The sequence below is a fragment of the Eptesicus fuscus genome, chromosome 17 (genome assembly GCF_027574615.1).
Source record: "Eptesicus fuscus isolate TK198812 chromosome 17, DD_ASM_mEF_20220401, whole genome shotgun sequence".
Lineage (NCBI taxonomy): Eukaryota > Metazoa > Chordata > Mammalia > Chiroptera > Vespertilionidae > Eptesicus > Eptesicus fuscus.
In genome coordinates this window covers 2,914,756-2,925,815 of record NC_072489.1, presented here as the reverse complement: position 1 = coordinate 2,925,815, position 11,060 = coordinate 2,914,756, and the positions used below count along the sequence as shown (strand labels likewise).

Genomic DNA, 11,060 nt, shown 5'->3' with positions numbered 1-11,060 from the left:
TTTCAATTCTTCATAAAAAGACATGTTCATCTTGAACTTGTCTAAACATGGGCTTATTCAAACTAGCCCATTATTACGTGTAGTTATGATTAAGGAAATCATATCATGGCGATAGTTTACTAAAGAGGAATACAGAAAACTAGAGTTTGGGAATAGAGCAGAAAGGAGTTCCTGAGGAAGTGTTACACCGGCATCCCCAGTACTTTGCCCAGCACCCAGACTGTGGCAAGGACTGTAGAGTGAACCTTTAATTCCCAGGAAAACAATGCCTTTATTGCTAGATAATTTCTCGAGAACAGCGATTTTCACCCAGTGTGTTGCAAGAATTTTTAAAACATGCAGCACCCAACTATTTAGCCAAGGGCCCTGCCCTCTTTTCCCTTAGACTGTCAAACAAAAATGACAAGAGCCAACACAATAGTTGTCCGGTGTGAATGAATCAAATTATACCTATGTTTTTTGTCAGATCAGCAAAAATTTTAGTAATTAGTGTTTATGAGTGCCATGAGATGAAAAAGGTTGAAAACGGCTGCCCTAGAAGCAAGAGAGGAAAACATAAAAACAAAAATCCCAACAAAATTGTCTTAGAAAAAAATGTTTTATTTTACATATTTAACTCTTTATTTAGCTCTTAATAAAATACAAGGGTGAGCAAAAATAGGGTTACAGTTGCATGTGAAAGTGTGTTCTTATAATATTACTAGAGGCCCGGTGCACAAAATTCATGCACTTGGGGAGGTCCCTCAGCCCGGCCTGCATCCTCTCACAGTCCGGGACCTTCAGGGGAAGTCCACCTGCCACCTTAAGCCCAATCCCCCCAGGAAATAGTTTTATTATATAGGATTTATTATTGTATTATTTTTCATATGAACAAATGTAAACCTACTTTGCCCACACCTGTGTATTTAAAAATCCCAAGCAAAAGCCCTGTCATTCATTGGGCTGGAAACAAATCCTTTCAGTGGTCTCCTTGAAGTGCTGTGGTCTCCACTGGCCTCAGGGAGGGCTAGGAGCATGCTCCCCAGGCAGGCGAGAAGTCCAGCAGGGAGAGGTCCTGTTGCAGCGGGTAGCTGTTTTCCTCCAACACAAAGAGGCTCTGCACCCTCAGGACACAAGGCGCTCCGCAGGCTGCCAACAAGGAGTGGAGCAGGTCTGCTGCGACCAAGCCGTAGGTGACCTCCGAGGGCGGGGCTGCGGAGAACAGAAGCACGCACCGCTCAGTGTCCCGTCCGCAGGCAGAAACACGCACTGCAGGCTCACCCTTCCCCCTGGCTCTCAGTCCCAGTCCTACGGTAAATTTCTCTTGCTCTCCCTTCACTTTCTAGTCACAGCTTGTTGAAGGTATGCTAGAATGGTGACACTGACTCCTGCTGGTCATGGAGAGAGGGCATAGATAGCACGCTGTTCAAACTGACAGCATTTGCTGTTATGGTACAGCTACTGGCTTCTTAAAATAATAGAAGAACTGAGATTAATGTTTTCTTAAATTCAGCCTGAAACCAAAGTTTCGTAACTTGGCTTCTCCTAGGCACCTCCAAGCCCAGCACAAGTAGCACCTGCAGATTGCTTTGGAGCTCATGCTGGGTGGCCCTGGGCAGAAAGTAGCCAGCAGTGGAACTTGGCCTCCACCTCCTGGAAGGCCTCAGAGCCAGCTCACCCAGTAGACAGCTTCAGACCACATTGAAGTACCACACAACCACCTCCAAAAGTGACAAACCCCAGGTGGGGACTCAACAGACACCAGAGCCCTGGTGAAGTAAGTCCTGCTCTATAGGGTGTGCCCTTGCACAGCTGATCCTCCACAAGGTAGCAGCCAGTGCTTGCAGCCAGTTGGCCAGGAGGTAAATCCCTCCCATTGCCATGCCAACAGCAATCAAGGCTCAACTACCACAGGAGGGTGTTCACAGCCCAAAAGGGGAGTGCACCTGGAGTGCCCAACTTGGTGATTGGGGAGGCTGTGCCACTGGACCCTACAGAACACCTACTACATTAGGCCCATTTACCAAGCCCAGGAGACACAGCAGCTCTACCTGATACACAGAAACAAACACAGGGAGGCTGCCAAATGAGGAGATAAAGAAACATATTCCAAATGAAAGAACAAAACTCCACAAAAATAATTAAACAAAAGCAAACCACCAGATGCAGAGTTCAAAACAATGGTTATAAGGATGCTCAAGGAACTTAGGGAAAAGTGGTTGAACTTAGATAGAACTTCAAAAGCATAAAAAAGGAAATGGAAACCATAAAAAACAACCAGTCAGAATTGAAGAATACACTAACTGAAATGAAGAATAATTTACAGGGGCCCGGCCAGTGTGGCTCAGTGGTTGAGCATCAACATATGAACCAGGAGGTTGAGGTTTGATTCCTTTTCAGGGCACATGCCCGGGTTGCGGGTTTGATCCCTGTTGGTGGAGGAGGCAGCCAGTAAATGATTCTCTCTCATCACTGATATTGCTATCTCTCCTTCCTTTTCCCTTCCTCTCTGAAATCATTAAAAAATAATAATTTACAGGGACCCTGGCCGGTGTTGCTCAGTAGTTAGAGCATCAACTGAAGGATCCTGGGTTCAATTACCAGTCAAGGACATATACCTTGGTTGTGGGTTTGCTCCCCACTTCTGGTCAGGAGGCATGCAGGAGGCAACCAGTCAATGTCTCTCTCTCAAATCAATGTCTTTCTCTCTGTTTCTCTCTATTTCTCTCCCCTTCTCTAGCTCAGTTCCACTCTCTCTGAAGAACAATGGGAAAAAATATCCTCAGGTAAGGATTAACAAAACAAACAAATAAAATAAAAAACATATATATCCTCGGGTGAGAATTTTTTTAAAATGTCCATACTGCCCAAAGCAATCTATAGATTCATTGCAATTCCTATTAAAATACCAATGACATATTTCACAGATCTAGAACAAATATTCCAAAAATTTATACAGAACCACCAAAGACTCCAAATTGCCCCAACAATTTTGAGGAAGAAGAACAAAATTGGACGTATCACACTACCTGATATCAAACTGTTCTACAAGGCCATGGTAATCAAAATAGCCTGGCCTTGGCTGGTGTGGCTCAGGTGGTTAGGCATCATCTCAAGTACTTAATAGTTGCCAGCTCGATTCCCAGTCAGGGAACGTGCCCTGGTTGCAGGCTTGATCCCTGGTGGTGAGGCATCCGGGAAGCAGCTAATCAATGTTTCACTCTCTCTTGCTCCCTGTACCTTCCTATCTCTAAAAATCAACAAAATATATATATATTTTTAAAAACAGCCTGATACTGGCATAAGAATAGGCATATAGATCAATGGAAGAGTCAGGAAATAAACCCATGTCTTTATGGTCAATTAATATTTGACAAAGGAGGAAAGAACACATAATGGAGTCAAGATAGTCTCTTCAATAAATGGCAGTAGGGAAATTTGACTGGTACATGCAAAAAAAGGAAATTAGACCACCAACTTAGACCATACACAAGAATAAACTCAAAATGTATAAAAGACTTAAATGTAAGTCGCAAAACCATAAAAATCCTAGAAGAAAACATAAGCAGTAAAATTTCAGGCATTACTCGTAGCAATATTTTTGCCAATATATCTCCTTGGGCAAGAGAAACAAAGCAAAAAAAATAAAGAAAGAAAGAAATGGGACGACAAACTAAAAACTTTTGCACAGAAAAAAATAAAATCAACAAAATGAAAAGGCACTGAATCAAATGGAAGAACATATTTGTCGGTGCATCTAATAGGGGGTTAATTTCCAAAATATATAAAAAACTTATACAACTCAACACCAAAAAGAAAAAACAACACAATTAAAAAATGGACAAAGGAATAGACACTTCTCTAAAGAGGACATTCAGATGGACAATAGTCATATGAAAAGATGTTTAACATCACTAATCATGAGACAGATGCAAATTAAAACCACAATGAGTTATCACCCCACGCCTGTCAGAATGACAAGCATCAATAAGTCAACAAAAAAGTGCTGGTGAGGATGTGCAGAAAAGGAAACCCTCATGGTGCACTGCTGGAGGGAATGCAGACTGGCGCAGCCACTATGGAAAGCAGTATGGAGTTTCCTCAAAAATATTAAAAATGGAACTTCCTTTTCATCCAGCAATCCCACTTTGGGGGATATATCTGAAGAAATGCAATATACGCATTTGAAAGAAAATATGCATCCTATAACTTGATATATGGTATTGTAATTCCTCCAAATTTGTTCTTCTTTCACAAGATTACTGCAGCTATCTGGGGTCTTTTTGGTTCCATATAATTTTTTGGAGTATTTGTTCTAGATTTGTGAAATATGCTGTTGGTATTTTAATAGGGGATGCATTGAATCTGTAGATTGCCTGGGGTAGTATGGACATTTTAATGATATTAATTCTACCAATCTATGAACACGGTATATTCTTCAGCTTGTTTATATCTTCTATCTCTTTTTTCAACGTCCTATACTTTCCCAAGTATAGGTCTTTTGCCATCTTTGGTTAAGTTTATTCCTAAGTATCTTAATTTTTTTGTTGTTGAAATGGTAAATGAGATAGATTGTTTAGTTTCTCTTTCTGAGAATTCATTATTAGTATGTGAAAAAGCCATCGATTTGGGGGTGTTCATTTTGTATCCTGCTACATTGCCAAATTCATTTATTAAATCTAGTACTGTTTTGGTGGAGTCTTTAGGGATTTCTATGTACAATATCATGTCATCTGCGAATAATGAATATTTTACTTTCTCCTTTACAATTTGGATGCCTTTTATTTCATCTTCTTATCTAATCACTGTGGCTAGGACTTCCAGTATTATGTTGAATAAGAGCAGTGAACATGGACAACCCAGTCTTGTTCCTGTTCTTAAGGGAAACAGTTTTAGTTTTTGCCCATTTAGTATGATGCTTGCTATAGGTTTGTCAATATGGCCTTTATCATATTGAGATATGCTCCTCTATTCTCACTTTGCTGAGAGTGTTTATCAAAAATGGGTGTTGGATTTTGTCGAATGCTTTTTCTGCATCTATTGATAATGATCATGTGATTTTTGTCTTTCAATTTGTTTTGTGATGTATCAAGTTTACTGATTTGCGAATATTGTACCAGTCTTGCATTCCTGGAATAAATCCCACTTGGTCATACTGTATGATCTTTTTAATATATTTCTGGATCTAATTTGCTAATATTTTGTTGAGGATTTTAGCATACATGTTCATCAGGGATATTGGCCTGTAATTATTTCTTTGTAGTGTCTTCATCTGGTTTTAGAATTAGGATAATTCTGGCCTCATAAAAAGAGTTTGGAAGTGTTCCTTTTGGATTTTTTGGAATAGTTTGAGGAGTATAGGTGTTAGTTCTTCTTGAAAGTTTGGTAAAATTCCCCTGAAAAGCAGTCTGGACCTGGGCTTTTGTTTGCTGGGAGTTTTTTGAATGCTGCGTCTATTTCATCAGTTGTTTTATTGGTCTATTTAGGTTTTCTGATTCTTCCTAATTCAGTTTTGGGAGACTGTATTTTTCTAGGAATTTGTCTATTGCATCCATATTGTCCAGGTTGTTGGCATATAGTTGTTCATAGTATTTTCTTACAATCCTTTGTATTTCTGTGGCATCAGTGGTGACTTCTCCACTTTCGTTTCTGATTTTATTTATTTGGGTTTTCTCTCTTTGTTTCTTGAGGAGTCTGGCTAATGGTTCATCAATTTTGTTTATCCTTTCAAAGAAACAGCTCTTGGTTACATTGATTTTTTTTGTATCGTTTTTTAGTCTATGTGTTATTTATTTCTGCTCTAAACTTTATTATTTTCTTCCTTCTACTTACTCTGGGCTTTTGTTACCGTTCTCTTTCTAGTTCTTTAAGTTGTAGCATTAAATAGTTTATTGTTGATTTTTCTTGTTTTTTGAGTTATGCCTGTAGTGCTATGAACTTCCCTCTCAGTACTGCTTTTGCTGTGTCACAGAGATTTGGGGTTGCTGTGTGTTCACTTTCATTTGTTTCCAAGAAGATTTTTGTTTCTTTCTTGATTTCATTGGCAACCCAATCATCCTACCTTATAATAGAGAAACATGCAAATTGACCGCACCTCCGCTATGCCCATGATTGGGCCTGCGAGAGGCTGGGGGCGGGACTCCGGGTGGCCTATCCGGCCATTGAGAAGACCAAGATGGCGGCGCCCAATCCTCTTAGTTCCGGGGATCCCGGGGGCGATCGTCACCCGGGTTGGCGTGTCCGGTCCGAGCCGGGCACTGCCGGGGGTCCCTGGGCGGCGATCGCCACCTGGGGAGGGCGTGTCCGGTCCGACTGGGCGCTGCCGGGGGTCCCTGGGCGGCGATCGCCACCCAGGGGGGGCGTGTCCGGTCCGAGCCAGGCGCTGCCGGGGGTCCTGGGGGCGTGTCCGGTCTGAGCCAGGCGCTGCCTGGGGTCCCCGGGCGGCGATCGCCACCCGGGGGGGCGTGTCCGGTCAGAGCCGGGTGCTGCCGGAGGTCCCCGGGCGGCCATCGCCACCCGGGGGGGCGTGTCAGGTCCGAGCCAGGCACTGCCGGGGGTCCCCGGGCGGCAATCGCCACCCGGGGGGGCGTGTCCGGTCTGAGCCAGGCGCTGCCGGGGGTCCCGGGGGCGTGTCCGGTCCGAGCCAGGCGCTGCCGGGGGTCCCAAGCCAGGCGATTGCCACCCGCGGGGGCATGTGCTGTCCGAGCCAGGCGCTGCCGGGCGTCCCGAGCCAGGCGATCGCCACCCTGCGGGGGCGTGTGCAGTCCGAGCCAGGCGCTGCCGGGGGTCCCAAGCCAGGCGATTGCCACCCTGCGGGGGCGTGTGCGGTCCGAGCCAAGAGCTGGAGGTGGGTCCCGAGCCAAGCGATCGCCACCCTGCGGGGGCGTGTGCGGTCCGAGCCAGGCGCTGCCGGGGGTCCCGAGCCAGGCGATCGCCACCCTGCGGGGGCGTGTGCGGTCCGAGCCAAGAGCTGGAGGTGGGTCCCGAGCCAAGCGATCGCCACCCTGCGGGGGCGTGTGCGGTCCGAGCCAGGCGCTGCCGGGGGTCCCGAGCCAGGCGATCGCCACCCTGCGGGGGCGTGTGCAGTCCGAGCCAGGCGATCGCCACCCTGCGGGGGCGTGTGCAGTCCAAGCCAGGCGCTGGCAGTGGGTCCCGAGCCAGGAGATCGCCACCCTGCGGGGGCGTGTGTGGTCCGAGCCAGGTGCTGCCGGGGGTCCCGGGCGGCCATCACCACCCTGGGGGTCGAGTCCGGGCCGAGCCAGGCGCTCCCGGGGGATCCGGGGGCCATCGCCACCCTGGGGAGGGGGCGTGGCAGGACTCGCCCAGCCCCTCCCAGGGTCCCTGGGAACATTGCAGGCATGTGGTTGCTGAGACCCAGACCAGGCCTCTGGCCACAGATTCATAGCTTTGCAGAGACCTAGGGCAGGGATCTGCCTCATCTGCAGAGAGACAGAGGTTCTGCAGTGCCCCCAAGATGTGGGTGGGCCCAGCCAGGGGTCAAGGGGCATGGAAGGACTCCTGGCAGAGGGGCAAGGACCCTCACCCTTGAGGTGGGGGTTGAGGGGTGGAGCCACCTCAGTGAAGGGGTGCTGCACTGCAGGGTACTGGACTGACTGATGTGATTCAGAGAAGCTCCCAGTGCTAATGGGCCTCGCTCAGGCAGCCTTCACACTTCAGAGGCAGTGACTACTGCTCCTGCCTTCACCCAAAAGCAAGCTCGCTACACCCTGCCCCATAGCAGAGCATGCCTAGGCAGTGAGTGGGAAGCCTTCCACCTGCTTCGGAGAAGGGGGGGCAGTAAAGAATGGGGGGAGAGGAAAGAATGTGGAGCATCCGCAATGAAGAGGTGCTTGAGAAAGAGGCTCGGAAGCCTGACTGGAAGGTTTGTTCTGTTTGCTGGGCCGCTGCCCCTTAGGAAGCGCAAAGAGCATGGCTCTGAGGGCTTCCTGTGTGCTCTGAGGGCTTCCTGAGTCAAGTTCCACAGCCAACTGGAATTGGCCTCAGTTTCCTGGTCTGTAAAATGGATGAAGCGTGTCCCAGTGCCTTCACTGAGCTTTGATGGCCAATTGAGATACTATATGAAGAAAATGAGGGAAGAAGTGAGAAAGAAAAGGAAGGACAAAAAAACACAAAAGAAAGATTGAAAGTAACCTGTAAACCCATTGTCACTTAAATAGGGAATATAGTCAGTAGTGTTGTAATGATGGTATGATGCCAGGTGGGTACTAGAAATATCGGGGAACACTTTGTAAAGTATATGATTGTCTAACCACTGTTCTGTAACTAATATAAAACCTGAAACAAATACAAAATAATGTTGAATGTAAAGAAATGAAAATTGGAGTGAAATTTTTATAAATTTCAAAGTTTAAATAAAAGCTGTAAAGGAAGGAAGGGGGGAATAAAAAGTGTTTTTCATTTTGCCACTTCATTAAAAAGACAGTTGTCTTTATGTGGTGCTTTTATACTTTTCTAAGTCATTATCTCATTTTAATTTCCGGGCAACTTAAAGACAAGATAAGTATTCCCTCCACTATTCAAAGAAAGCAAATCTTGGTGTCTGGTCCTAATGATTCAATCGTCAAGCCCTTATTGTAAAGCAGGGTTAGTAAAATTTTCTGTGCAGGGTCATATCTATACTAATAAAAGCCTTGGGGGTGATCAGGCCAGCAGGAGAGGGTATTTGGGGGCAATCAGGCCCGCAGAGGAGCAGTTAGGGGTCAATCAGGCCAGCAAGGAAGCAGTTAGGGGGCAATCAGGCAGGTAGGTGAGCGGTTAGGAGCCAGCAGTCCCGGATTGTGAGAAGGATGTCCAACTGCAGGATGTCCACAGGAATCGGGCCTAATCCTGCAGTTGGACATCCCCCGAGGGGTCCCATATTAGAGAGGGTGCAAGCTGGGCTGAGGGACACCCTCCCCAGTGCACGAATTTCGGGCACCGGGCCTCTAGTCCTATATAATAAAAGGGTAATATGCAAATAGACCAAATGGCAGAAAGACCAGAATGCCTGTGACCCCTTGCCCCAGCCAGCCCATCCACGATGACCCCCACAGGCTGGACCCCACCAGTGCATGAATTCATACACCGGGCCACTAGCTGTTTAACACTATGCTATTTAGCCTCCATGTGTTTGATGTTTTGGGGTGTTTTTATATACCTGATTTCTAATTTCAATCTTGTTGAACTTGTAGAGACTTGTTTTGTGTCCTAATATGCAGTCTATCTTTGTGAATGACCCATGTGCACTTGAGAAGAATGTACATGGGTCATTCTTATCATTCGGAGAAGGGGGGGCAGTAAAGAATGTGGGGAGAGGAAAGAATGTGGAGCATCCGCAATGAAGAGGTGCTTGAGAAAGAGGCTCGGAAGCCTGACTGGAAGGTTTGTTCTGTTTGCTGGGCCGCTGCCCCTTAGGAAACAGCGGCCCCAACTGCTACTGTTGGGTGAAATGTTCTATAAATGTCCATTAAATCCATCTGATCCAGTATGTCCTTTAGTCATTGTTTCCCTATTAAGTTTTTGTGTGGAATATCTATCCAGTGAATTCAGCGGGGTGTTCAAGTCCCCTACTATGACTGTATTGCTGTCGATCTCTCCATTAAAGTCCTCTAGAAGTTTTTTATATATTTAGGTGCTCCTATATTGATTGCATATATGTTTACCAGGGTTATATACTCTTGTTGGATTAATCCCTTTAGTATTATGTAGTGACCTCTTTGTCTCTTGTGATGGCCTTCATTTTGAAGTCTATTTTGTCGGATATGAGTATTGCTACTCCAGCTTTTTTTTCTTTTCCATTTGCATGTAAACATTTTTTTCTATTCCTTCACTCTCATCCTGTATATATCTTTTGTTCTGAGGCGGGTCTCTTGTAGACAGCATATAGTTGAGTCATGTTTTTGTACCCATTCAGCAACCCTATCTACCCTATGCCTTTTGATTGGAGCATTTAATCTATTTACATTTAGGGTTATTATTGATAGATACTTATTTATTGACATTTTAATTCTGTATGACTAGGTTTCTCTCTGAGTTTCTTCTTCTCATTACAGCAGTCCCTTTAGAATTTCTTATAATGCTAAACTGAAGGTGATGTACTCCTTTAGCTTTTTTTTTTTTTTTTGTCCAGAAAGCTCTCTATTTGACCGTCTATTTTGAATGATAGCCTTGCTGTATATACTAATCTGGTTTCAAATCCTTGCTCTCCATTACCTTGAGAACTTCATGCCATTCCCTTCTGGTATATAGAGTTTCTGATGAGAAATCAGGTGTCAGCCTTATGGGAGCTTCTTTGTAGGTAACAGTTTGCTTTTCTCTTGCAGCCTTTAAGATTCTATCCTTGTCTTTAAATTTTGGCAATGTAAGTTCTGGGCATGGGCCTGTTTGGGTTCTTCTTGCTTGGGGTTCTCTGTGCCTCCTGAACTTATTCCTTTACCAGGTTAGGAAAGTTTTCTGCCATTATTTCTTCAAACACATTCTCTATCCTTTTCTCCCTTTCTGCCTCTTCTGGCACACCTGCTATTTGAATATTATGTTTCACATTGTCCCACAGCTCCCTTAAGCTGTCCTGTTTTTTAATTTTTTTTTCTTTTTGGTTCTCTGAATGATTTTTTCAACCCTGTCTTCTAATTCACTAATTTAATCCTCATCTTCCCCTAATCTGCTGTGTATTCCTTCCAGTGTGTTCTTTATTTGTAATGTCATTCTTTATTTCTGTTTTCATAGTTACTATATCTTTTTTCATGCTGTTGGGCATCTTTACCATCATTACTCTGAACTCTGAATCAGATAATTTTCTTATCTCCATTTCATTTATCTCTTCTTCTGGAGAATTCTCTTGTTCTTTCATTTTGGGGTTGTTTCTTTGTCTCCTCATTTTGGTTGCCTGTTTGGGTTTGTGAGTATGTATTAGGTATATCAGCTACACCTCTCAATCTCTAGTGCAGGACAGTGCAAAACGCTGTGTCTGACTAATTAGATCAGGCAAAGACTCAAAGCCTCCAGAGATCACCTCTGCCTACAGACTGATAGGATTATAACTTGAATTGACCTCTGGCAATTGTCCTCAAGTGTGGTGAGAG

At 44.9% G+C, this 11,060-nt stretch overlaps 1 protein-coding gene across 8 annotated transcripts in view; it reads right to left on the bottom strand.

Moving 5' to 3' along the window:
• Positions 1-624: 624 nt before the first annotated feature.
• SHLD2 (shieldin complex subunit 2) overlaps positions 625-11,060 on the bottom strand; it is a 74,342-nt gene continuing 63,906 nt past the window's right edge. For all 8 annotated transcript variants that reach the window (XM_054728861.1, XM_054728863.1, XM_008149072.3 and 5 more), the window contains one exon: positions 625-1,191. In XM_054728861.1, the coding sequence (XP_054584836.1) occupies positions 1,007-1,191 (185 nt within the window). In that variant the 3' untranslated portion in view covers positions 625-1,006. The remainder of the gene's footprint in view (positions 1,192-11,060) is intronic.